Raw genomic sequence first — 24,824 nt, 5'->3', positions numbered from 1 at the left:
GCATTAATCTATTAAGTCGTGCACATATAAAAGTTTAAATGTTTGATGAGAAGCAAAATGGCCTCAAGCTTTACAAGGAGTTGAACATAGTGTTTTTTTTACTACTAAATATAGGTTATACATTTGGTGAGATGTTTAGATCTAGGCCTTAAAAAGATTTTTTTTTTTGTGGATGGTTTTGCTATCAAGATGAATACAAATAAAACAAGATAATTTTTTATTTTAAGTTGCTAATGGCCTAAATTTAAAATTCACCCAATAGACAGTCAAGTTTTGTGTTTGGAGGGGTCCCACTTTGACCTCATCTAAAGTGTAAATTGCGTTTTTTTATTTGTGATTGATTTTTGGGACAAAGAGAATGCTTACATAAAATTTGGGGTCATACAAATTCCACAAACATTTATTAGAACTGTGGTTTTATTGCATTATAATGACACGGTGATATGAGATCACTGCCCCCCCCCCCGGGCTTGGTTGCTTTGGGAAAATCAATTTGGGTCGGGTCTAGGTAAGGGTCGGTTCCCAACCAGTTCAGCCGGCCCTAACCTATTGCCACTCCTACTATCCTATGAGCTTTGACAGGCCCATCCCTGAGTGAGCAATAACCATATTTAACCATCTATTTATGTTAAGGCCCAGTTTGTATGCGACCAAGCCTGCATATGTAGAAATACAAGCCTCTTAATAAATCTATTTTTTAGATGGATTTTAAGACTTAATTTATAAGTACATGTAATCTCTAACATGGAGATTACGAATATATAAGAAAAAAATAAAATTAAAAATAATAATTTTAATAAAAAAATATTTAGATTTATAGTTTCTATTATTTGCAGATGACATTCATCTTTGACATTCATCTTTAAGATAGATGCCTTACACTTTCTGGACTGCATATGTAGAAATGCGGTCCAGCCCGAATGAAACAATTTCCTTTATGTTACCTCACTCTTAGGTTAGATGGCCGGATTGCCATGGGCGTTTAAAGTAATAGAAAAGGATATGATTCTCTCTCCTCTGCGTATTTCATCCGGTGGAGAGAGAAAAGCTTCGGTTTCGGACATGATGCTTTCTTTAACCCCATCGAACTGCACCCGGATGGGTGCTCTTTCTCTCTCTAAAACCTCGTTCCTTTCACACGGCCCCTTCCCCTGCAAACTAAGCGCCACTTCTCGTAGAGGTAAACCCTAAAACCCCTCTATTATTTTACCCCTGTGAAACCCTGGCTGCGTAGCGGAAAGCTCCTTTCTTCTATCTAATGATGATTTTTAGAACCAAACAGAAAATTTTAACTTTTGGAATGTTGTTGTTCTCTTGTATTTTCTGTTGTGTAATGGGAAGATTTAATACAGACGTTGTACTTGTTGGATTTTAATTGCATTCATAAATAGGATGGGTAGTTGTCAGTGAAATATGGATTTTGTTGTTCTTTTTTTTTTTTAATGGAATCAATCTTATTTGTTTTGCTTTATGTTCTAGAAATTGTTCCCTTAAGATTTATGGGTTTTCCATATGTGTATATAAATTTTTCAGTTTGGAGAAATTGCTTAGTTGCTTTTCGTATTGACCATACTAAGTCAATAATTTGAAAAGAATGTGACAGTGTTCCAAAAACTGGTATTACTGTCTGAATTGGCTGGGGTCTGATACCCTTATATAAGGTTACCAGCTAAGATATATAAAGGAAAACAAAATAATTGTTATTTTTTAAATTTAATTGTTTAGCAGTTGAGTGGAAAATAGCAAATAAATATGAAACAGACTTTATAACAGGTGAACTGGTTGTTCTGTTTTGTACTAATCAATATTTACAGAAATTAGGGCTTTAGAATGCATATAAAGGGCCATTTTTTAACAAAATTAGATAGAACAGAGTTCGTATTGTACAGTTTTTCAAAATATCAAAAAGGTTCATGCTATCGTGCTAATATATAAGGGAAAGGTTTCTATACTTCCCCTACATCATAGAAGATCTATGCTTCCCCTACCATCCAGCCGTCCAATTCTGATCGTGAGAGCCACTCACCGTTTGATCTTAGATCCGACATCTCAAAGTATTTTATTTTTAGTTTTTTTTATACAAATTGTATGAATATGAAATTTGGTTTGTGCCATCTTGTCATTGGGGTGCACCTATAAAAAATATTAAAAATAAGTTTTTGATAAAATATAATGACCAAATTACCCCTTGAAACTTTCAGGGGTATTTTGGTCATTTTATTTTATTGGAAATATTTTTTAAATTTTTCGCTAGTGCGAGTTAATAGAGGATTGGACATCCAAAATTTGGGGTCAAAATAGTTTATAGAAAAAAATTAAAAATAAAATAGTGTAGAGATTTGACATTGTGATTGGGGCAATCTTAGCCCTCCATCCATAATGGACGGTTGGATAAAGGGAAGTATATAAGTTTTATGCTGTAGGGGAAGCATAGAAAGCTTGCCCAATATATAATGGCTGTCGCCACTCTTTTAAAGAAAACAATCCAAAATATTTTTATTGCACTACTAGCTTCAGTTTCTGCTTCTCCAGATATTTGTCTCCAAATATCTGGTATCACTCTCTAAAACCTGGGGATAAATTTGCACCCCCAGAAAGGTGTCAAATCCAAAATGAGTTCACTTGGCTTAAAGTAATCCTCTGAATGATTTTGCGGGAATGACAAGTAGCCCTGATTTTCTTTCAGCCTAGTGACCTCTAACTCATTGATACTTGACCATATCAGTTGATTTTGACTTTATGGGCTACACTGTCACATAGCAATGTGGGCAGCGCCGGTGCTGTTAATATCAGCCAATACATTGTGATCAAATACGGCTGCATAACGCATTATGTGGCCATATACTGCGTTATACCCCCATGGTGCATTGCACCCCCCACATTCCTTCCCCCCCTCCTTTCCCCGCTCCCACCCAAAAACTTTTTCACAAGGGGGGATTCTGTGATGCACCACAGAGAAGCCTTTGTTCATGGGTAGAAACCTCGCCCATTCAGGGGCAAAAATGTAATTCCCCTCCCACAAGACCTGCCGGATATCCATAGAAACACAAATACCCACATCCAAGGGTGTCTCTAAATAAGCTACCAATACTAGACACTTCACGTTTTAATGGGAGTTGTGTGGAATTTAGGCAGCTATTTGGTGGTATGGCCCACAGGAGTCTAGATCTCTCTAAATAAGTGTTGGCAGTGACAAAAATATTGAAAATAAAAAATTATCTAGTTACTTTGCAAATATTTTCCTGGATGTTGGAGGATGTGTTTAGAGCATACACATGAAAGCAATCTGTGAATTTGGAATTACACTTGCTTAGTTTTTTTTTTATGTGCTTTATTGCTTTGTTTGCCATCTTTAGGATGTAAGTGTATGCTGTCAATTTTCAAAAGGCATCAGTGTAATTGTTTACTTTGTACATACTAACAGGATGTTGTATGGAACCACATACTAACAAGACGTTGTATGGAACCTAATGTTCTATTTTTTTCTGTGAGAGAGAGAGAGAGAGAGAGAGAGAGAGAGAGAGAGAGAGAGAGAGAGATGCATGAGAGTGCAATGGACCTCACACATCTCTCATATCTTCTTTTATACTAGTGGAACATGAAAAATGGCAATGTTGCCCATACAAACTGGAAATACGACATATAGGCCAAATAAAAACAAAAAATGACTTTTAACACGCCCTCAAGCCAGAGCATAAATGCCAACCCTAACCATCTTGGAACTAATTGTTTGGAAACAAGTTACAAGCATGGGCTTTGGTGAATATACATGCCAACCGATCCTTAGATTTCACATATGGAGTAGACACTTGCTTTGTGGTAACCTTCTCTCAAGTAAATTGACTTAGTTCTCATGAAACACTGAATTGTTGGCTATATAAGTTGCAACTTTATTGTCACTACATCTTCATAGGCTCAACACTAGTCTCTTCAGCCACATCAGTTCTACATCAGTTCTCATGTATGTGCCATTGCTATATATTCAGCCTCTGCACTAGATCTAGCTATAATATTTTGTTTGTTACTTCTCATGTAACCAAATTACGACCAATAAATGTACAATAGCATGTTGTAGATCGCTTGTCTACAACATGGTCATTCAGCATTTGAGTAACTCTCAATGGTCAATTGATTATTTGATTGTAAATCAGATCTCGACTTGGAGCTCCCCTGAGATGCCTCACAATTCTACGAACAACATCCCTGTGAGGAACCATGGGAGAGTGCATAAAAAGACTCGCTACACTTACTGCAAAAGCAATATCATGCCTAGTGATAGTCAAATAAATCAACCTGCCTGCCCGTCTTTTGCACTTTCCTGGATCCTCAAATGACTCCCCCTTATCAAACAATAATTTTGTATTGAATCTATAGAATACCAATTGGTTTAGCACCTAACATTCGAGTTTGTTGACAAATCAATCGCGTATTGTCTTTGAGACAAGCTAATCCCATGCTTTAGTTCAATTTTTAGAAAATAACTTTGTTGGCCGAATCCGTTGTCTGAACATATTGTTTCTAGATGTCTCTTCAAATGACTGATGACTTTCTTGATCATTGCGTGTAATGACAATGTCACGGACACATTCAACTAAGACAATTGTCTTGGAGTCATGTTTCCAAATGAACACTAAATGATGTGCATGGCTACTACTAAATCCTAATGTCAATAATTTCACTAAATCTCTCAAACCATGCATGTGGGGTACATTTCTAACTGTAAGTGGCTCACTTCAACTTACACACCTTGTATGACTCCCCCTGAGAAAAATCCCGAAGTGGTTGCTCCATATACACCTCCTCTTGTAAATGACTATGGAGGAAGGCATTCTTCACATCAAGCTGTGACAATGGCCAGCTTTTATTTGAGGTTATGTATATAAGTACTTGAACCTAATAAAGTTTCACAACAAGAGAAAAAATTTCAGAGTGATCATTGTCAAAGGTTTGGGTGTATCCTTTGGCAACCAATCTGGGTTTTAATCTCTCGATAATGCCATTAGGCTGCTATTTTACTAAAACTTAGTGACACACAATAGTTCTTTTCCGGCTGGTAGCTTAGTGTGCTTCTATATATTTTTCAAGTTGAGTGTATCCCTTTTCTCGTTCTTTGTTTTCTTCCACCCAGTGTGAAAAAGGGCTTCTTGATAAGACTTAGGGATAGAAATAGATGAAAGAGCTAAAGCAAAAGCTGCAAAACTTTGATAGGATGCACGCAAATTTGTAAAGGTAACAAAATGAGCAATGGGATCTTGAGCACATGACCTTGTGCCTTGACGGATGGCGATAGGTAAAGGTACATTATCATCACCATAGGTAAAGGTACATTATCATCACCAGACGTAGAATGTGAGTCAGAAGCTAGAAGTGCATTTGTAGGCAAAGATGATGATTGGTTGGCTGGATGAGTCGGTGGAGGGTGTCCATCCTGCACTTTCCTTCTCGTGTACCTTTATAGGCTGCTTGTGAGTGACATCATGATGTGTTGAAGTAAAAGGTTCAGCAGGTCTAGGTCACTGAGGCGAAGAAAAAGTATCAAAAGGAATAGGAAGAGGAACTATAGAGATGAGGACTTTGAGACTTCTTCTGGAGTAGGATAAAAACAATATGCATTAAGCATACGACCCTCTTCTAAAAAGGGGATATTTTCAAAAATGGTAACATCAGCAAAAAAAAACTTCTTTCATAAACCAAGATGATGGCGATGATAACCTCTCTGGAAGTGTGCATACCCTAGAAAAACACTCTTGATAGCTCAAGGATATAACTGATTATTATCAGTCCCTAACACATGAACAAAGCAAACACAACTATTTTTTTATTCAATACTGAAGAGGGCATATGATTAATGAACTAACGTGAGATCAACAAGGCATCTCCTCTATAAGCTTTTGGGCATGTATTTTAACTAGATTTTTTTCTTCAGCAACTCCATTCTATTGAGGAGTATGCGCACAATAAGTTTGAAGTAAAATTGCTTTTTGAGTAAACCAAATTTGAAATTCTTTGAAAAGATAATCTTTAGCATTATCATAATATAAAACACACGCGTTTATTGAATTGAGATTGAATATCCTTGTGAAATAGTTTAAAAATGGAGAAAATCTCCTCTCGCATTTATTAAATGTACCATGTCATTCACGAGTAATCATCCATGAAAGTTACAAAATATCTATGTCTGACAAGCTTTGCACTCTAGCACAAAGGTCGTGAGTTAGCAAGGGTGGTAGTGAAAGTGGAAGGGTGGACAACAGGTCATTGTACTTGTTTAACACGTTTATTATATTCTTCGCTTGAAGTCACCAGCAGAATTTGACTGTTGTTGGTGATTCCAAGATTCATTCAGATAAGCATTACCACTCTCAGATGTGTAAGTAACATGATTCCCCCAAGCAGGCTTACCAACCTTATCCCAACACTTACCAACCATATGATTTGTTCACCCACATTGCATATACTTTCGAGTCCTCGACCCCTACTCCGTTTCTCTAACACTGCCCCTTCCTGAGTTACAAGACGTCTGCCTCCATCACCTCTCCCCACAAATGTCTTCAAAGTCGATGCACCACTAACACTCAAGTCAGAAGGTGTGGGTGGGGATATATTGACATGTTGGATGTGAGCATACACATTATTGAGGGACGGTAGCTCACTCCTTACCAAAATCTGTCCATGAACAGAATGGTACTTAGGATTAAGCTTCCTTTGTAATTGCAAATCTCTAGATATAGGCTGTTACAAATTCAGGTTTTCCCACATACCTCTAATGGCATTATAATATTCACTCCAATCTTATTACTTTGTTGCAATTGAAACATCTTCTCAAATAGCTCATGCACGATAACTATGTTACTTTCAAATTGTCCCAAATTTTTTTAGCACTGTCAAGAAATATCACATTTGCACTTATTTGAGGTTCTATATTACTCCACAACCAAGTCACAATTATGTAAGTCTCTCACATATACTCTTTATATCTACTATCAGATATACTAGGCTTGTCCTCAATCAAGTATTTCAATTTTCCCCTAGCACTAAGGGATACTTTAACACTGTGGTATAAAAAGCGGATCGGTGACTCGGATCGGGCATCTCAAAAACCCATCCGGATTGGCGAATCGGCTGAATCGGTCGGATTAAACTTTAAAAAAAATCCGAAAAGATTATTAAAATTCATTATAAATGTTGTTTTTTAGGAATTCAATAGGAAATGAGGTTACTCCATTAAGAATTTTCATTTCTTTGCATGAATATACGAATATTGATATGTTCTTTCCCTGCATGAACTACTATTTATCATTTAATTTGCATCACACAAAAGGATAACCATAGAATTATCATGGATTAAGTATATCATCTTACATGAACTACAATAAAGCATACAATTCGTAACATACGATCGAAAAATAAAATGACAGACGACGTCGTTCTTCATCTTGGTCACGCTGGTGCCATTGATTGAATTCGCGTGACAATTCATTGACTCGATTTAAAAACGAATCATCCAAATTTGTGGGCACCGAACTATACTCAAATCCTTGAGTGTTAGTGTTTTGTTGTGGTCATAATCCAAAATCCCTTAAGCTTGTCTATCCTTCATGCTCACTTATACTATTCATCCCTACCCTCTTGTTGTTGGACTCGATATGTGAATAATTTGGCTAGGATTGGGTGGCCTCAGAATCATCATCTCTCTCATTTTTCCTTAGACCCCCTTCTCACTCTCCCTCATTAGGTCCAATATCATCGACATCTCCGACGAATTGTGGATATGTTGGCGGGCTGCTTCCTCTTTCATTGTGTTCATTGCCTTCTTCAATATCTTCCCATCGATAGCTTCAAGGAACGCTCTCTTGTGCAACTTGGGCTCCTCTTCTTCTATTACCCATTGCTATGCTGTGTCTGTGACAAATATTGTGTCCAAGTCTATCGGCCCATAGTCTTCAAGCTTCCTTCTTATTTGTCGCTCTCGGAGGTTTAAGTTGTAATGAACGTAGACTAGTTTATGAAGCTTCTCCGAAGTGAGTCGATTCCTTTTAGTAGTGTGCAACCATTGGAACGTACTCCAATTTCGCTCACAGCCAGTAGCAGAACATGTCTGGGAGAGCACCTTGATTGCTATCCTCTTTAGGTAAAGTGCATCACTACCATATATCTCCCACCATTCAGCTGGATTAAAATGCAAAAAGCATTGTAAGGGCAAGAACAATTCATAAGATTAGATATATGAATGAACAAAATATTGGTTAGGAGATAACCTGGATCCATCTTAGTTCGAGAATTCCTGGCAAGTCTAGTTCCGAAGGATCCTATAGCATCCCTACACATAGCAAGCTAAAACAAAATATTTGGTTTTAGTGCATTATTCCTCACAAATATAACAACTCAATCAAGTTCTTACTGAAATATTAAATAATACGTCTTGTATTGCTGCTACCTAGTTTCGATGGCTTCTCTCCAACCCGACAATAATGTATCTGACCCCTTCCATAATCTTGTGGGGATGTTCAGGTGTCAAATAGAAAATTTTTGGGTTGAAGTAGTAACGTGGAAAATATATAGATAGAGAAACGTCATTTAAAATTTCATAAACAAATAATTTACAATGAAACATTGTAATGATATAAATATATATTTACCTGCATAATGAATTAGACGTCCAAATTTGGTGTTCCACCTTCTTTCTATAATCTCGATCACTTTACTAGCAAAACTACACTTCTCCCCAATAGTTGATTTGACCCTCTCAATACCTTCATAAAGGATGCCCATGGTAGCTTCTTGTCAGCATTCACCATCCTTAACACCGTGACCAAAGGGGCAGTGGCTACTGGAACATCGAGACCAAAACCTCCTATTTGAGACTATGCCGTCCACTTTTAGCCCGGTACTGGACTTCGAGAGGCGGTCATTTAACCACTCTTCACTGGTAAACATTCTCTTTATTGCACCTTCAGATTCTCGAATGGAGTTCACGACCAAGTAATCTGTCGCAAAGCGGGTTATGGCAAGCCTGATTATCTCCTTTTCTTAGACTGTTCTCTGAACAAAAATAAAATTTTAGAATGGTTATATATAAATCTTGATACCAATCTTGCTTCTTGTAGAGTCTCCTTCACAATTTTGATCTCACTGATCTCCTCTAATATAAGATCGATGTTGTGTGCAGCACACATGGTTTATACTAGATGCTTCCTCTTATCCATCAACTTGCTGCCCGCAGAAACACATGCACGCGCATTGTCTGTAATAAACTGGACTACATGCTTATCTCCCACCTCCTCCACTAGCTGATCATATAGTCGTACGTAGAAGTTTGCATCTTTCTTCGTCCTTGATACGTCTCTACTAGACAAAAAAGTTGTACCGTTTGGGGAATAGGCCAAGAAGTTTACAAACTCTTTTTTGCTAACTTTATTCAACCAACCATCACTCATGAGAGTAATGCATGTTCTTGGCCAACTCTGTTTATATTCTTCAATCCACTTTCTAACTTCCTCCATCTCTTCATCCAATATTGGCCCACTGAGCTCATATGCCATCGGGGGTTTTACGCCGAGCCCGGCTCTCTGGATTGCGTTGACCATAGGGGGAAAATATGGGTTATTGGCTGAATCAAAGGGGATCTCTTTATCGTAGAACCATTTACCAACATATCTCTCCAATATGTTTTTCGTACCTTTCACCATGTCTTTGAGGGTCATCTGTTCTGACTTAGGCTTTGATAGAAATGGGTCTATATGACCATGACCTGCAATACAGGCACTCCTAGATAAGCTAAAAACAATTTCTTCAACGTCTGATTCCTCTTGATACATATTGTCATCAATCCCTCCATACATATTTGAGCTGGGCCCGCCATACATGCTCGAGTTGGGCCCACAATGCATGTCTGAGCTAGGCCCACCATGCATGCCCATGTCATAACCACTAGGCATTCTAAACCCGCATTTCCTATGGTATGTTTCATGTAAACTCATTCTTGTGGCCATCTCTAAGTCATTATTATATTGCTCTTATGGATCATTCTCGCTTGATGGCGTATATAAACTAGCTATCTCTTCAACCATCATCTGCTTTGCAATTGTTTTACCTGTGGTAGCTTTGAGAAATGCCGCCATCTGCTTTCTTACATTATTAGGGACACTATTGTACGCTGAAACATCTCCCTTAATGCCTGCCAAGTGTTGTTTGAACCTATGTACCCCACTACTTATCACTCTTTGGCAGTAATTACAAATAATTTTGTTTTTTTAATTGGGATCAAGTCTTGACCCCATGTTGCCATGTAGGGTCTTCCGCAGATCTTGCCATGGTTCAACTTTAATATGTAGAAGGTTAAAAATTAACCTGATAGTTCAACATGAAAAATAATCACCATGTGTAGTGATAATACGTAGGGGTAGTTCATGAAGTTATATTTGTTGTTAATGCAAAATACTTCTATTAACAAAAATATTTTAATTCCTACTGGGAAAAATAATTTATTTATGCAACATTATAGATAAAAATAGCCTATATCAGCTGCTACATATAGAACAAAAAATTTACACTGATATAGTATCAATAAAAAATATATTTACAATAGTATAGTAATTCACAATGCCAATGCATATGGACTTGTCACAAATCTTCGTTTCGACAAACATGAATTAGTTCCTACTGAGAAAAAAAAATATTTATGCAACATTATAGATAAAAAAAAGTCTGTATAAGTCACACTTAGAATCAAGAAAAAAATTATATTAATATAGTCATCCATAATGCCACTACAAGTATATTTGACACAAAAAACATTTACAATGATATAGTCATTCACAATGCCACAAATAAAATTTACAATGATATAGTCGGCACAATCCCAACTCGATTGAAATGATCACAAATAGCCATACATCTCAATTACAAATATGCAAGATAATATAATAAAAAATGCAAGCTCCAAACATGGCTATAACTCAATTATCAAGAACATACATTTTTTGCATTAAAAATTTAATAAATATTTGAAAATTGCAAGATAATATAATTATCATACATGCCACGATTTTTTTACAATGATATTCACTTTAATTCTTCATGATAATACAGTTTAACAACATGTATTTTTGCATTAAAAATTTAAAAAGTTAAAAATACATTTTTAATGCAAAACTGTATTAAAATATATTACAGTTTAACAACAAGTATTTGTTAATGTATTTTTTTGCATGAACAACAAATTAAAAAATGCAGTTTTGCATTAAAAACATAATAACATGCCACGATTATTTTACAATGATATTCACTTTAATTACTCATGATAATACAGTTTAACCTGTATTTTTTGCATTAAAAATTTAAAAAATTAAAAATGCATTTTAAATGCAAAACTGCATTAAAAATATAATAAAGTTTAACAACATGTATTTGTTAATGTATTTTTTTGCATTAACAACAAATTAAAAAATACAATTTTGCATTAAAAATATAATAACATGTATTTTTTTGCATAAATAATCTATCAACATGCAATTTTTTGAACTAAAAATTTAACAATAAAAATTTAAAAAATTGTTTAATTCTCTTGATAATAAAAAATTGGTCACAATTTTCGAAAAATCAAGATTTTTCAAAAAAATTGATCATGAATTAAAAATAAAAAATAAAAATGCAGTTCTTCACAGACCCACCTAACATCAGTCATTCCAACTAAAAAATCCGCCTCAAATCGAATAAATTACATCAAATTGAATACATGTTTTGCTAAACAACACTATAAGGAATCAAAGCCCTATACTATTAACACATTATTATCAAAATATTAAATAAAATCGATTGAATTGAGGAAAAAAAAAACGCAGTTCTTCACAAACATCAGTCATTCAATCTCAAAATCAAGCTCAAATTGAATAAATCAGATCAAATTGAATACATGTGATGATAAACAACACTATAACGAATCAAAACCTTATAAATTTAACACATTATTTGCAAAATATTTATTGAAATTGAGAGATTGGCAGAACAAAAAAAAAAAACTCAGTCCATTTTTTTTTCACAGACATCAAACTTTTTTCTCAAAAATCCAACTCAAATTGAATAAATATAATCAAATTGAATACATGTGATGATAAACAACACGATAACAAATCAAAACCCTATAAATTTAACACATGACTTGCAAAATATTGACTGAATTGATAGCATGGCGGAAAAAAAAAAAAAGACACAGTTCTTACTTGTTTTTCGTGGACCCGTGCCTTCAAATTCAAAATTGATTTGTATTCCTCTAAATAATCACAAATTATAAACAAAAACTTTTGAACAATACTCTTACGATCAATCACCCTGAAATTTTACAAAAATGATGCCCTCTTTCGCATGAAATCAGTGAAATGGCGGAAACCCTAAAACACTCTCTTCGATCCAAATTTTTTTTATCACAATCGGTGATTTTTACTACCTTTTATTAAGTGAAATGGCTGAAAAATTTGAATTAACGCCTGCATGATTCGATTATAAGGCTGAAAAAGATGAAAAATGATAACAAAATGACAAAAAAAGATGAAATCCGTGAAGAACACTGTGCAGCCCGTGTTCTTGGGCGAGACTCGGCGATTCACTATTGGGAATCGCCCGGATCTCTCTGAACACGAGCGATTCCCTGTTTTTCGTGAAACCGGCTCGGTAGCTGACGATTCTCTAGTCGAACCGGGCGAGTCCGGCTCGACTCGGCGAGTTTTCAAACCCTGCTTTAACAGATTGAGCCCATATAACATGATTGGACGCATTTAATTTTACTGAAGTAATTTGTATACCCACATGTTCAGGAAGACTAAAGGTTCCAAGTTTAATTTCTTTAGTCATGAGTATATGAGATAAAAGATAAAGGAGGCAACTAGGGTCAACAAAATACAGCCACTTACACCAAGCTTAGTGCAATGCTGGGGTGCATTTTTTTTTCTTAAGAGAGAGACACTTATCATTCAGATCTGAACATAATTACGTTTTTACACTTGAACAAACTAGGGCAACACCACATTATCCAAATCTGAGCACCACACTATGACTCTTTGAGAAGACTAGGGTAGCGTCTATATGCATGAAAAATTTAGGGTTTTTTAGAGAAAACCTTGGTGGATCATCCACAGTTGCCCAAAAATACAGAATGGTTCATCTATTGATCTCGATCTTTAAAGAGGAATGAGACAAATACCAGCATCACCACACCAAACGCAGACCCACATGGGTTTCTGCACACCCTAGGAAACAACCCTAAGGTTTAGTTCTAAGAGTCCTAGGAAGTAATCCTAGTTTTATTTTGCTATGACCCCCCACCACCCCCCCTTTTCCCCCCAAACGAAAAAAAACTCAATCCTAAGGTTTCGGTAAAAATAACACAGGCAGTAATAAAAGAAAAAAAAAAAAAAGAAGGGTAGAGGAGAAGAGCAAGATAGAAGAAATGATCAATGGTATGATATCATGTCAAAGAGATGAGAGAGAGAGAGAGAGAGAGAGTTGAATAGAGAGTGAAGTTAGAGTGCAATAGACCTCATGCACTTCTCATATCTTCTTTTATTAGTGAAATATGAGAAATGGAAGTACTGCCCATACAAACTGGAAATAGGGCATACATGTCCTAATAAAGATAAAAAGGGTCTTCTAACTCTCTCAAAACTATTCCTTTCCTCTTTCTTTATCAGCATACTCTGGTTTTGGTTCACAAGAAACCTAATATTATTATTATAGTTCATACATCCTAATGACTGGTGCATGGAACCTGATGTTCCATTTGTCTCAACTTTTTTTGTCTTTTCTTTGTCTCATTGATGATATATTATTGTTTTCGTAAGGAGAACCTGATGAATGACAAAGGATTGTATTTGTGAAAAAGGGCATGCTTTTAATTGTAATGAAGAAAGGTGGGGGTTTCCTAATATTTTAGGATGGATGTAATTTTTATTTTCCATTCTATATTTTGCACCTAATTTGCTAGGGAAGTTGGTCCTATGAGGTTGGCCATCTCAGAGACGGAAATTATTACAGTAGTTTTGCGCAGCATAAGAAATTCCTACAGTACATGTATGTTGTTTATTTTTCGGTGTTGGACATGAGCATTTATTGAGCTGCACACCAGTATACTCTTAAACTCGTGTTTTGCTATGAGAAGATTGACTGTCATGCTGTTTGAATTTAGCATCATTAATCCCTTTTTATTTATTAAAATAATTGAGGCAATTTTCTTTTCATTATCCTCTCATTTGACTGTATTGCATGATGTTTTTCGAGAAAATGTGTTGCATGACGTTGACATAAATATATCGTGGATTGGGCTATTAATTAGCAACTGAGGGATGGCTTTTGATGCAGCTTATTGAAATTCGCAGAGTTTGCAGATAGGCCTCTACTATTTGCTTCACGAAAGGACCTGAATCAGTTCATCATATCGAGCTTAAAATCTGAGAACAGAAAAGGCCAACCATCTCGAAGAAATACTGGGAATGATGAAGTCGGTAAGGATAAAGAGCAGTCATCTGATGGAGATCTCTCGGACTCTTCAAGTCAAGAGGAAATTATTGCCCTATTTAGACGCATACAGTCTTCGATCTCCAAAGGAAGTCCAAGAAGCACCAATAAGAGTATTACAGATGACTCAAAAATCAAACAATCGGCTGACTCTGTTTTGCATGCTCTTCGTCAGTACCCAGCAAGGAAGCTGAACAAAGGTAACTAGTGATCATCAAAACATTGAGAAAAAAAAATACACATGAAGAGTATGAAATGAAACAAAAAGGGTGAAATAAATATAGAAATATGTCATTTTGAAATTTGAAGAATAAATAGAACTTGTTTCTTCTAGATGCCAATTTTGGAGTCACATGCTACGGGTAGGGGTCCCTACTACGGTGTAGGGGAACCCTTCCCCATTGATCTATCCCAAAAAATTCACTCAAAAAGAAAAAATAAAAGGAAATTGTTATGATTATTTAATCATACTAAATATTGTAAGACATTGCGAGTAGAATATTAAAAAGAGAATTTCACCTCGTACAATTCCTAACAAACAATGGTGTCAAAAAACACATTAACTCTAGAGTACCTACCAAACGCCCCACTTATCCTACATTCAACACCCTATTGACTTTTTCAAATAAAATTTTGTTTTTCTCATTAACTACCCTCTCTCTCTCTCTCCCCATCAAATACGATATATGAGTTTTTTCTAAAGGATAACCTTCCACCTACCTCTCTCTCTAACCACCAAATACATAATTTGGTTTTTATTTTTATTTTTTAAAGGATAACCCTCAATCGGAACTTTTACGTCTTAATGCCTTGACATCCTGATGGCAGTTCTTAATCCTGCAGAATGAAATGGCTTAATTCTGCAATTGGGTCATTGAAACTAGAGCAAGACGGAGAATGCCAATATAAGTTCAGGTCAATGAATCTATTCCAGTGCCTCTTGGGGCATCTGATGTGAATTTTTCTTTTTCAAGACATTACAACCAAGACAGAGCTTTGATTCATTTGGTTATTTGACATGGGCCTTTGATTCACATGGTTTACTATAGTGATTTATCCCTTTTGTTTGTGAATTCCTTTCCTCATTTGTCAAGTATATGCATTACATGACTTTAGGGTAGGATAAAGCAATCTGGGGCTTCCAATCTTTATCTTCCAAAAGCTTTGTTGAGTTAAAAAGGAGCACAAATAGAAAGTCATTTTTCATCACACATGAACTAGTAAAATGTGACAATCTTTAGAACAACTACAATGTATGCCCACAATTGTTTATAGATGAAGCACATCAGGACTAGATCCACCAAACTTTGAGTTCAAGAATCTTTGAGACTCCAATCACAGCACTTGATGGCATCGTACCAAATATATTGTATTTTGCATGAAATATGCTGGAACCTTTATTTTTCTTTGTTTTTGTGGCCGGGGGGGTGGGGAGGTATAGAGGTGGGGATTTGGGGGGAACTACGGACAAAAATTAGGGTAGTTTATGGGAAAAAAGTTTGATTTTAGATGAAAAAATTAATAGAGCATTAAATTTGCATTGAGTGGAGGTTTCAGAGCCACTTGTATTCTAAAGGTGAGGCATTTTTTGACACCTTGTTTTAGGGGAGGCTTCTTGAGGTTGTTGGTTTTGGTGATAGTTAAAATTGCCACTCCTATGTTTGCTCAAGAGATTGAGGGTATTATGGTCTTTGGGTGAAAGGAAAACGAGTTTCCTAGGGAGCATGCCAGAAACCCTATTGATCTTATATAAAGAGGTCAAGGAAACATATAGTACTCTTCCTTCATCCTAATATGGTTTTGAGAATGTTAGCTTTTAGAGAGAGAGAGGGGCCTCCAAGAGAGAGAAAGGACTTATAGATTAGAGAAGCATGGCTTCCAAGTTACATGCTATTCCCATGTTTTTTGGGATTATCTATTTTCCACTTCTAGAGAAAATCTCACGTTTGCTCTCAAGGTTCTTTTTTTCATAACAGTGTTGTAGTGAAAAAGAGGGAGATTGATTGGTTATGTTCAAGGTTTCAAAATATGCTAGGCGGCCGGCCTGGTGCCTAGAACCTCAGGCTCTATATATGTTGTACAAATGCACATATTTTTGTTAATTTTACAATTGTTTGCATTTATATGTATTTTAATTAATTTTTTTATACAAACATATTGCAAATTAAGATAAACATGTTCATAAACTTTAAATCATAGAAATTTTAGTGAAAAACTTAAAACAATCTATAGTGTATTAGTGTATTAGTTTCCAACTCTCCATAGTCCATTATCACATGAACTCTTGACTAATTGAAAACCTCGGAAATTCCGATAAGAAATGATAAAATTTTGGATGCTTCTTTAAATCTCAGATTTTTTTTATTTTTATTTGCAGAAGTATAATCAGTGTAGGAAAAATCGAGCAGTTCAAATTCTAACTGCTCGGTTAAATCGAAATCGTCACTAGCCGGTTCCTGTTTCAGCCGGTTTTGGTGAACTGGCCTGGTATTTAAAAAAAATTAAAAAAATTATATAAAATCCTAAAAATTAAGGGATTTTATATGTAATGTATTTTTTAATGTTTTTTTTATCATTTTGGCAAAGATTGGAAATTGTTTTGGCCATATATACTTATCTTTATATTTTCCCATGTTTTTCAAAAATTTTAAAAAATACCCCTGGACACAAATAAATTCTTTAAAATCCATTTTTCATTAATTTACAACTTCATTTGGATGTGTTTTGTTTAATCATGCGTTAAATATGCTCTTCATATTTTATTTTTTTGTATTTTTTTATTTTTTTTAACACCTTTTTGACCGCCTGGGACCTACCCAGTTAGACCGGTTGAACCACTTTAGGCCCCATGTCCGGATAACTATTTCCATTCAATTTTTCCTACACTGTGTATAATCAATTAATATAGGGCCTATAGAGGTTTTGTTTTGTTTTCTTTCTTTTTTTTAATTATTATTATTTTTTTATTATTATTTTTTGAGTTCAAATTACATAAAATTCCCTTAGGGGCTACTTTAAGGCGTGGGGCACCCGCCTGGGCTGCTTGGCAAGCGCCCAGGCCTAGGCATGCGCCCAGGCTTAGGCATGCGCCCAGGTCTAGGCATGCGCCCTAGGGCCCCTAAGCGGGTGCCTAGGCATTGGGTGGGCTATTCTTTTAAACCTTGGTTATGTTGTTTGGTTGCAGAGTGGGCTTAGAAGGGAAGATGACGAGGGTTTTTGGGATGTTTAGAGAGGGATGTCTTGTAACCCAAACCTCTAATCGTCTTTGAGATAGTGGAATTTAACTTGTCGAGGGCATAGACGTAACCTTTGCGGCAAACCACGTAAATCTTTGTATTGGTTGTGGTTATTATTATTAATTTTTATTATTATTTTGTTTCTACTTATTTCTCACACTCAATTGTAGTTGTATTAATTTATTTCACATTTGGCTAATCGTGTACATAATCTTGGGTGGGATCCTGAGGTTAGGGGTTCCTAGTTCTGCAAGCAATGTGTTCCTGAGAGCCCTACAATTAGTATTAGAGCAGAAGGTGTATGTGGGGCTAAGGTTTGTGGATTGGGTGGAGAAAAATACTTAGGCAAAGTTTGATTGATACATGGTTTGAAGTGGAGAAATATGTAGGTGAACTGTTAAAATTCGAGAATATGTTTATTTGGCAAGAAGGATGAAATCAAGAAATCCATCTAATTGGAGGTTAGCATGGAAAATGTTGTGATTTTGCTATCAAAGTGGAGATTTTTTTGTTTGTTTATAGACAAAATCAACAAAACCAAGTACAACACCTGTTAAGAGGTGTGAGTTAGTTCAAGTGGAAGGACTGAAAAGGGCAAGCGGTAGGCCCAAATAGACATGATTGGAAGTAGTCTGAAAAGATATGGGGACTTATGGCCTCATTGATGGTATGGCCTTTAATAGAGAAGAATGAAGAACCGGGATTCATGTAACCGACCCCAATTAATTGAGAAAAGGCTAAAATGATGATGATGATAGCCAAAATCACCGCTTCTGTATTTCCTCTAAAGATTAAGGGTATTATGGTCTCTGAGTAAAAGGAGAAGGGGTTTGTTTGAAGGAGCAAGTAAACCTGAGTATTTTTATATAAGGAAATAAAGGACGAATATAGTGCTTTGAGTCACCTTGTTATTGGCTATGAGGATGATTAGCTTTTATATATATATATATATATATATATATATATATATATATATATATATATATATATATATATATATATATATATATAGGGCCTTTAAAAGAGGAAGATCTCTTGTAGAGAGAAGCATTGCCTTCAAGAAAGAGAGGTAGTATTGCCATAGATTTTGGGTTCGTCTTAACTCTATTTCTAGATAGAGAAAGTTTTTCGGTCGCTCTTAGATCTCTGTCTGATAGTTGTTGTGGGGAAGAGAAAGATTGATCACAATATTTTAAAATGCAAGATGCGGCCCTGATGCGGTGGGGGGCCGATGTGGCTCGATGCGGCCCGAATGTGGGTGCATCGCAATGATGTGGTCAATAAATGTAAAAAATTCTAAAAAAATTTAAAAAATAAGTTAATGCATCGAAAAAAATATGAAAGTGATATATGTGATAGTAGGTATTTTAGTTTAATGATGAACTTCAAAACTATTAGCTGTCGGAGATTCTGTATCAAGTTATCCACCCATATAAGTATTTCTACAGAGCAAGCATTTCACCCAATATCTATCTTTGGGATTTTTTAGTTTAGCATATTTCCAAGCCGGATCCTTATTACTAGAAGATTGGGAAGAAGACATTGCCCCAAAAATATGTATAATAGTAATATTGTACAAGAAGGAAAAAAAAATTACCGACTCTATGAAATACTACTCGATTTCTTTACGACCTCCCCCCTGATTTCTTATCACAAATTCACGGTAAAGTCTCCAAATCAACAATCAAAGGCATCCAATGAACATCCAAGTATCAAACAACCGCCAAATTGAAGATTTCAATGAAAAAAAAAATTCCGCCTAAATTTTTTTTGACCTAGATTTGATGCAAAGAAAGCCACAAATGTGGCTGAAAATCTTTGTTTAGGGCCCCTAATATCCCTCCAAACAGTTTTCCTAACATTTGGATGGTCAAAAAGACCATTTTGCCCCTCCCTGAGGGGAAAACAGAAAAACAATTTGGTGGACACTGTAGCAGTGGGATGCGCTACGATGCAGCCTATGCGGGATGTGGCTACGATGCGGCCTGATGCGGCGTATATGCGGCCGCATCTGTCAAAAGCGCATATGCGCCTGTTTCTGATGCGGATGCGAGCGCATCCTGCATGATGCGGCTGCATATCTGGCGATGCGGCCGCATTTTAAAACACTGATGATCGACGATGTTGTTTGTTCAAGAGTGCTAGTTTAGAAGGGAAGATTGGAAGAGACTGTTGCTGATCTTTAGAGAGGTGTATCTCTTGTAACACAAATCTGTAATCTTCATTGATATAGTGGACATCTACTTGTTGTAGGTGTAGCCTTTGGGGTGAACCATGTAAATCTTTGTGTAATTGTGGAATGCTTTTGTTTTTGTGGTATTTTTTACACTCAACTTGTGGTTGTATTTATTTATTTTGCATTTAGCCAACCTATGCACAATATTCAGCGGGATCCCAGTGTTTTGCCTTCCTTTTTCTGCAAGTGAAGAACTCCTGAGACCCTACAATGTGAGTTGTTTTTTTATACTTTAAGTTTGGGGGACGTGTACAATTTAGATTTCTCGCTGAAAGTTTTATTAGCTGTTCTAGAAAGCCATGTTTTGTCTAAATTGCTCATGCCAAAAGCTTTGGGAGTTATATGTGCAGACAAAGTTGTTACGATGGGGCCTTTTGTTATTCAAAGGGAAGGAGAAGAGGCATACAGGCCAAATATGCCTTGTGCACTGATAAATTCCATCCATGCCAGAAAAACTTACATGATTGATTTTGTTAGTCTTATTTGTAACTTCTGTTTTTTTATTGACTATTATCTATCAATAAGAAAAAGAAATGACCAAATACATACCAAATGCATTAGTTGTTGAAATGCTGCACATCTGGGTGGTACAATTGACAAAATTTTACATTCCATGAGTGGAGTGACTTGCAGGTTGCTACACATTCCCTTTGGTATACTATGTTATTGCGCAAATGTGCAGCGCATTAATATATACAATTTATTCATTTGGGGGATATGAAAGAGGTATTTCGGGCATAAAGGCTCTTGCACCCCATTTGTGAAGGTAAGTTCAAAATTATTGTCGTCTCGATTCCTAAGTGAGCGAGAGTTTGTACTAAGATGTGTTTCATTGTTTTAAAGTTCACTATAATGGCCATAACGGGCACACGCTGTTTCTGTTGTGCAATGTTAACAGCCATTATAACAGAAGTTATGGGTATATTCAATAAAGTACCTGTTGTTTAACATAACAGGTGCTCTACTCATCCCTTTTGTCACTATTAGATAATGTAATTTTTTTATGTGATGTTAAGCCATGATGTTCTGTGAAGCAAGCCTCAGGTCGGTTGACCTCCTATGGTTGAAGTCTATGCTGAGAAGTGCTGCTGCAAACTTTTTTCAAGTTGGTTTATAAATATAGGGCTACATTTTCTGGCTTTGAGTATTTCGAGTTATGGGTATTCTATCCCAGTCATTTAGCTTCTGCTGAGGGTCCTGTTTTTACTTCTTACAGTTACTCGTCGACCATTGAATGCTGTATGCTACTGATACAAAAGTTGTATTACTTCCTAACTAGATATTCTAACCCATCCATTGAGCTTCTCCTGAGATGTCCTGTGTTTACTAGATATTCTAACCCATCCATTGAGCTTCTCCTTAGATGTCCTTCTGTGTTTACTTTTTACAGTTACTCATGGACCAATGAATGGTGTATGTTGGTCAGATTCTGATGCAGAAGTCGTATTAAAATTCTGCTTGGAAATCTTGAAGAACCTTTGTATTTCCAGTGCTCCTAGGGTCAAGATGAAAATGATAGTGTAATTATTGAGATCTTGTATAAACATGAATTACAATTTCAGCCTCTTTTGCTGACCTCCAGCACAGCTTTTTTTTTTGGGGTGTATTAGAAGTTTTGTATCTCTTCCTTAACCTTTGATGTTCTTTAATCATCATTTGATACTCTTTGATTATTTGCAAACATGATGAATCCTGTATTGTCTCATAAACCATAGTAGTTTTTGAATGGTTTGGACATCTGTATAATTTTGTTTTAAAAAACTTGAATGATTTCCAATTCCAATATCATGAAATTTAAAAAATAATGAAGAGAGACTTACTGATTCAATTCTTGTGACATTTGAAGAAGCTACCAGTGGGCAGGGCAAAGATGTTCGAGGCAGAGGCGCTTTGAGAAGAGGATCCCTTAACAAAGATCAGAAAGACGAAGAGCCGAAAACAGATCATTTCAAATTGTCAAGACCTGCATCAAATTTCGTGAAGAGATCACCAATCCCATCTTCATTGCCTAGAGAAAAGGTTGATGAGAAGGCATTGGCGTCTGGGGCCAAGACCGTGGACAATGCGTTGACTTCAAAGACAATGGACGATATGAAGCTTATGGAGCTGCGGAAATTGGCAAGATCACACGGGATGAAGGGGTACTCAAAGTTGAAGAAAGGAGAACTGTTGGCACTGATGAAGAAAGAGTTGTTACAGTGATCTTTTTTTTTCCTAACATGTATCCCTTTTGTATGGATGCTCCTCGAAATTTGTGTTTGTTTTGATGCTTCCTAAGTAGGAGAGATACTAGCCCCGTGAAAATTCCTGCCTGCCTCTCCCTCACCCTCTCCCTCTCCCTCACCCTCACCCTCTCCCTCTCCCTCACCCTCTCATATGATACCTTCAGTTTTCAGGCTTTGCCAACTTTCAGCTGATATACATCGGATTACCAAACAAATCCACAATTACAGTCAGAGAGAGTTGAGACTTTGGAAGGTGAAGCAACTGATGTAGCCCTAATCTATCCTTGATGTTTCTTACCTGCCACCCGTCCTGACTATTGGCTTTATGCCCAGTTTTGATGTAACTTTTGGTACAGAATGATTTCATTCTTTTAGGCCCTTTTTAAACGTCCTTAATAGGTGGTAACCATGTAAATTATTGCACTAGAATGTGTGGTGTGCCAACTTAGCTTGCTAGGAGCAAGGTCGAGGAACTCAGTCTACTAGCGAAATGCTGCCGATAGCAAAGTTTCACCCGAGATGATTTAGAATTGTCCGATTGGCTTATTGCTGGCAAGGGAATCAATCCGGTGCTTCCCCGTAATCGGGTTCCCATTTCTTGTTTAAAGGGCCTCTTATTTTTCTCATTATTATTCCTAAATGTCGAACCTGATTCATAAGCCTGTAGCAACAATGCCTATTCACAGTGGAATTGTGTGTATAAGAGGGACTAAAAAAAGCCAAGCCCTCATGGGCTATTTCTGCTGTTCGAAGGTAAACAGTCTACTATAAACAATGGCAATTAAATGAGGTAACTCACTTTCTTTCAAGAAACTCTCTCGAAATCCCTTCTTCAAGAGGTTTTTGATCTTTTCGGGTTTTCTCTCGAGGACAATTCTCTAGGTTTAAAAAGGTTTAACCCAAAAAGTAACACAACTCGCCCGCCTTTTTGGGTTTTCTCTCGAGGATAATTCTCTAGGTTTAAAAAGGTTTAACCCAAAAAGTAACACAACTCTCCTTGTTAAGCTTTTTATAGTTTGCTCCCCAAGGCATCTCAATGTCTTCCTCCAAGTGTTTAAAAAAGCTGATCGGGGACACGGTGATTCTCATATCCGTGTTGGATTGGTGGATCAGATTGAAAAATAGGCCATTTTTGCTTCAAAAATTTTTCAAAAAATCATTATAAATATTTAAATACAGTGTTTTTTTAGTTTTTGAAAGAAATTAAGAGTAGTGCATTATGTATTTTCATTATTTTGTAAAAATAAGTGAATATTGAGGCATCGTTTTTCTATCTGGATGTTTGTATAGTTATTAATTATAATATAATATTACATCAAAATAATTTAAAAATATGAGAAAAGACTTCTATATGATAAGATTGAAAGTAATAATTTCTCATATAAAATGAAATTAGTATCACATCAAAGTATCAAAACTTTATCGATTCGTTTTACTCTTCCAAGATTATCACAACTTGACTAATTATAATATTATATTCTAAAATTGAAATTGTTGGTTTATATTTTATAATTATTTTACTATACAAATAAGAACAAACCTAAAATATCTTATAATATCATCTAATTTTTAAAAGTTTATTTACAACTATAAGAAAAAAATAATACATTACATAATTTATAACAAAGATAAATTAATAAATAAAATACAAGATTTGGTTATCAATATATAATTATTAATTATAATATTATAACAAAAATGATTGAAAATTTATTAGAAAATGCTTTCACATCATATGATTAAAAACAAAATAAAATCCTCTATAAATTTTAATGTTATGACATTAAAAAAATTCAAAAAAGTTATTTTTACCCTAAAAAATGGAAAATAAGATATCAAAATTCCAAAAAGAAAAAAAAGCCACTCGGCAACCTACACAACAGCTATAATTTTTTTTATCTTTTTACTATGATAACAAAACCTATCATATGGTTTCTATATTAGTCATTTAATTAATTAGCATGCCATATGGTAACAAATTTAGTTAGTGCACTATATGGTAAAGTTCAAAGAAGATTGATGTACCTTGCTTGAATTGACGCTTCATTTGACGCTCATTAAATTGTAAGTTCGGAAATATGTCGAAGCCTACTGTTGTTTTTCAATTGTAACTTTTTTTACATTTTTATCGTTTTTGCCCAACTTTGTCCATTTTAAAGGCGTAGGCGTTGGTAATTCGCATAGGCCAGCAATGCTTTCTATTAGCCCGATAGTTAAAAACCATTGTAAGAGTAATTCTTTGGAACATGGAAGAATATGCTCACATAAATTGTGCGAGCTACATTTTATTCGACGCTACACAAAAGTAAACGAAATCCCACATCGGGCTTTGGCGTGCCATGACATACGTTCATGATAAATTGCATGCTGCTTGACTGACCCAAGATATAAATGTGGCTGGCTCATCATCTCCATTAAATGGCTGAGGCTAAATTTTCCAAAAAGAAAAAATTGATATACATTTAGACTCGCTCAATTTTCCAAAGGAAAAATAGATATATATATATATATATATATATATATATATATATATATATATATATATATATATATATTGGCAAATGTATTTAGACCGTACCGGTTCATTGTAGCTCAAATCGCTCAATTTTCCAAAACAAA

The 24,824-nt window shown here is 35.6% G+C and overlaps 1 protein-coding gene across 4 annotated transcripts; it reads left to right on the top strand.

Moving 5' to 3' along the window:
* The first annotated feature begins 858 nt into the window (after positions 1 to 858).
* Positions 859 to 22,601, top strand: LOC18426333 (Rho termination factor). Of its 4 annotated transcripts, XM_088865568.1 has the most exons (4): positions 861 to 1,180; positions 14,370 to 14,708; positions 20,614 to 20,746; positions 21,827 to 22,601. In XM_088865568.1, the coding sequence occupies exons 1-3, from the start codon at positions 961 to 963 to the stop codon at positions 20,742 to 20,744; spliced, it is 690 nt and encodes a 229-aa protein (XP_088721694.1). In that variant the 5' UTR covers positions 861 to 960; the 3' UTR covers positions 20,745 to 20,746; positions 21,827 to 22,601. The 4 variants fall into 4 exon arrangements, with proteins under 4 accessions (XP_011620467.2, XP_088721694.1, XP_088721689.1 ...); XM_011622165.3 differs by lacking the exon at positions 20,614 to 20,746 and having other exon boundaries at positions 859 to 1,180; XM_088865563.1 differs by lacking the exon at positions 20,614 to 20,746 and having other exon boundaries at positions 21,830 to 22,601.
* The last annotated feature ends 2,223 nt before the right edge of the window (positions 22,602 to 24,824 follow it).

Source organism: Amborella trichopoda, chromosome 1 (genome assembly GCF_054954075.1).
Source record: "Amborella trichopoda isolate Santa Cruz 75 chromosome 1, AtrichopodaSantaCruz75HAP2 v2.0, whole genome shotgun sequence".
NCBI lineage: Eukaryota > Viridiplantae > Streptophyta > Magnoliopsida > Amborellales > Amborellaceae > Amborella > Amborella trichopoda.
The sequence above is the reverse complement of the archived record's forward strand: the minus strand, read 5'-3'. Positions and strand labels throughout refer to the sequence as shown.

Coding starts and splice junctions, on each gene's coding strand:
- LOC18426333 (XM_011622165.3), top strand. CDS start 961: ATGGCCGGATTGCCATGGGCGTTTAAAGTAATAGAAAAGGATATGATT. Junction 1,181..14,369: donor AAGCGCCACTTCTCGTAGAG/GTAAACCCTAAA, acceptor TGAAATTCGCAG/AGTTTGCAGATAGGCCTCTA. Junction 14,709..21,826: donor AGCAAGGAAGCTGAACAAAG/GTAACTAGTGAT, acceptor TGACATTTGAAG/AAGCTACCAGTGGGCAGGGC.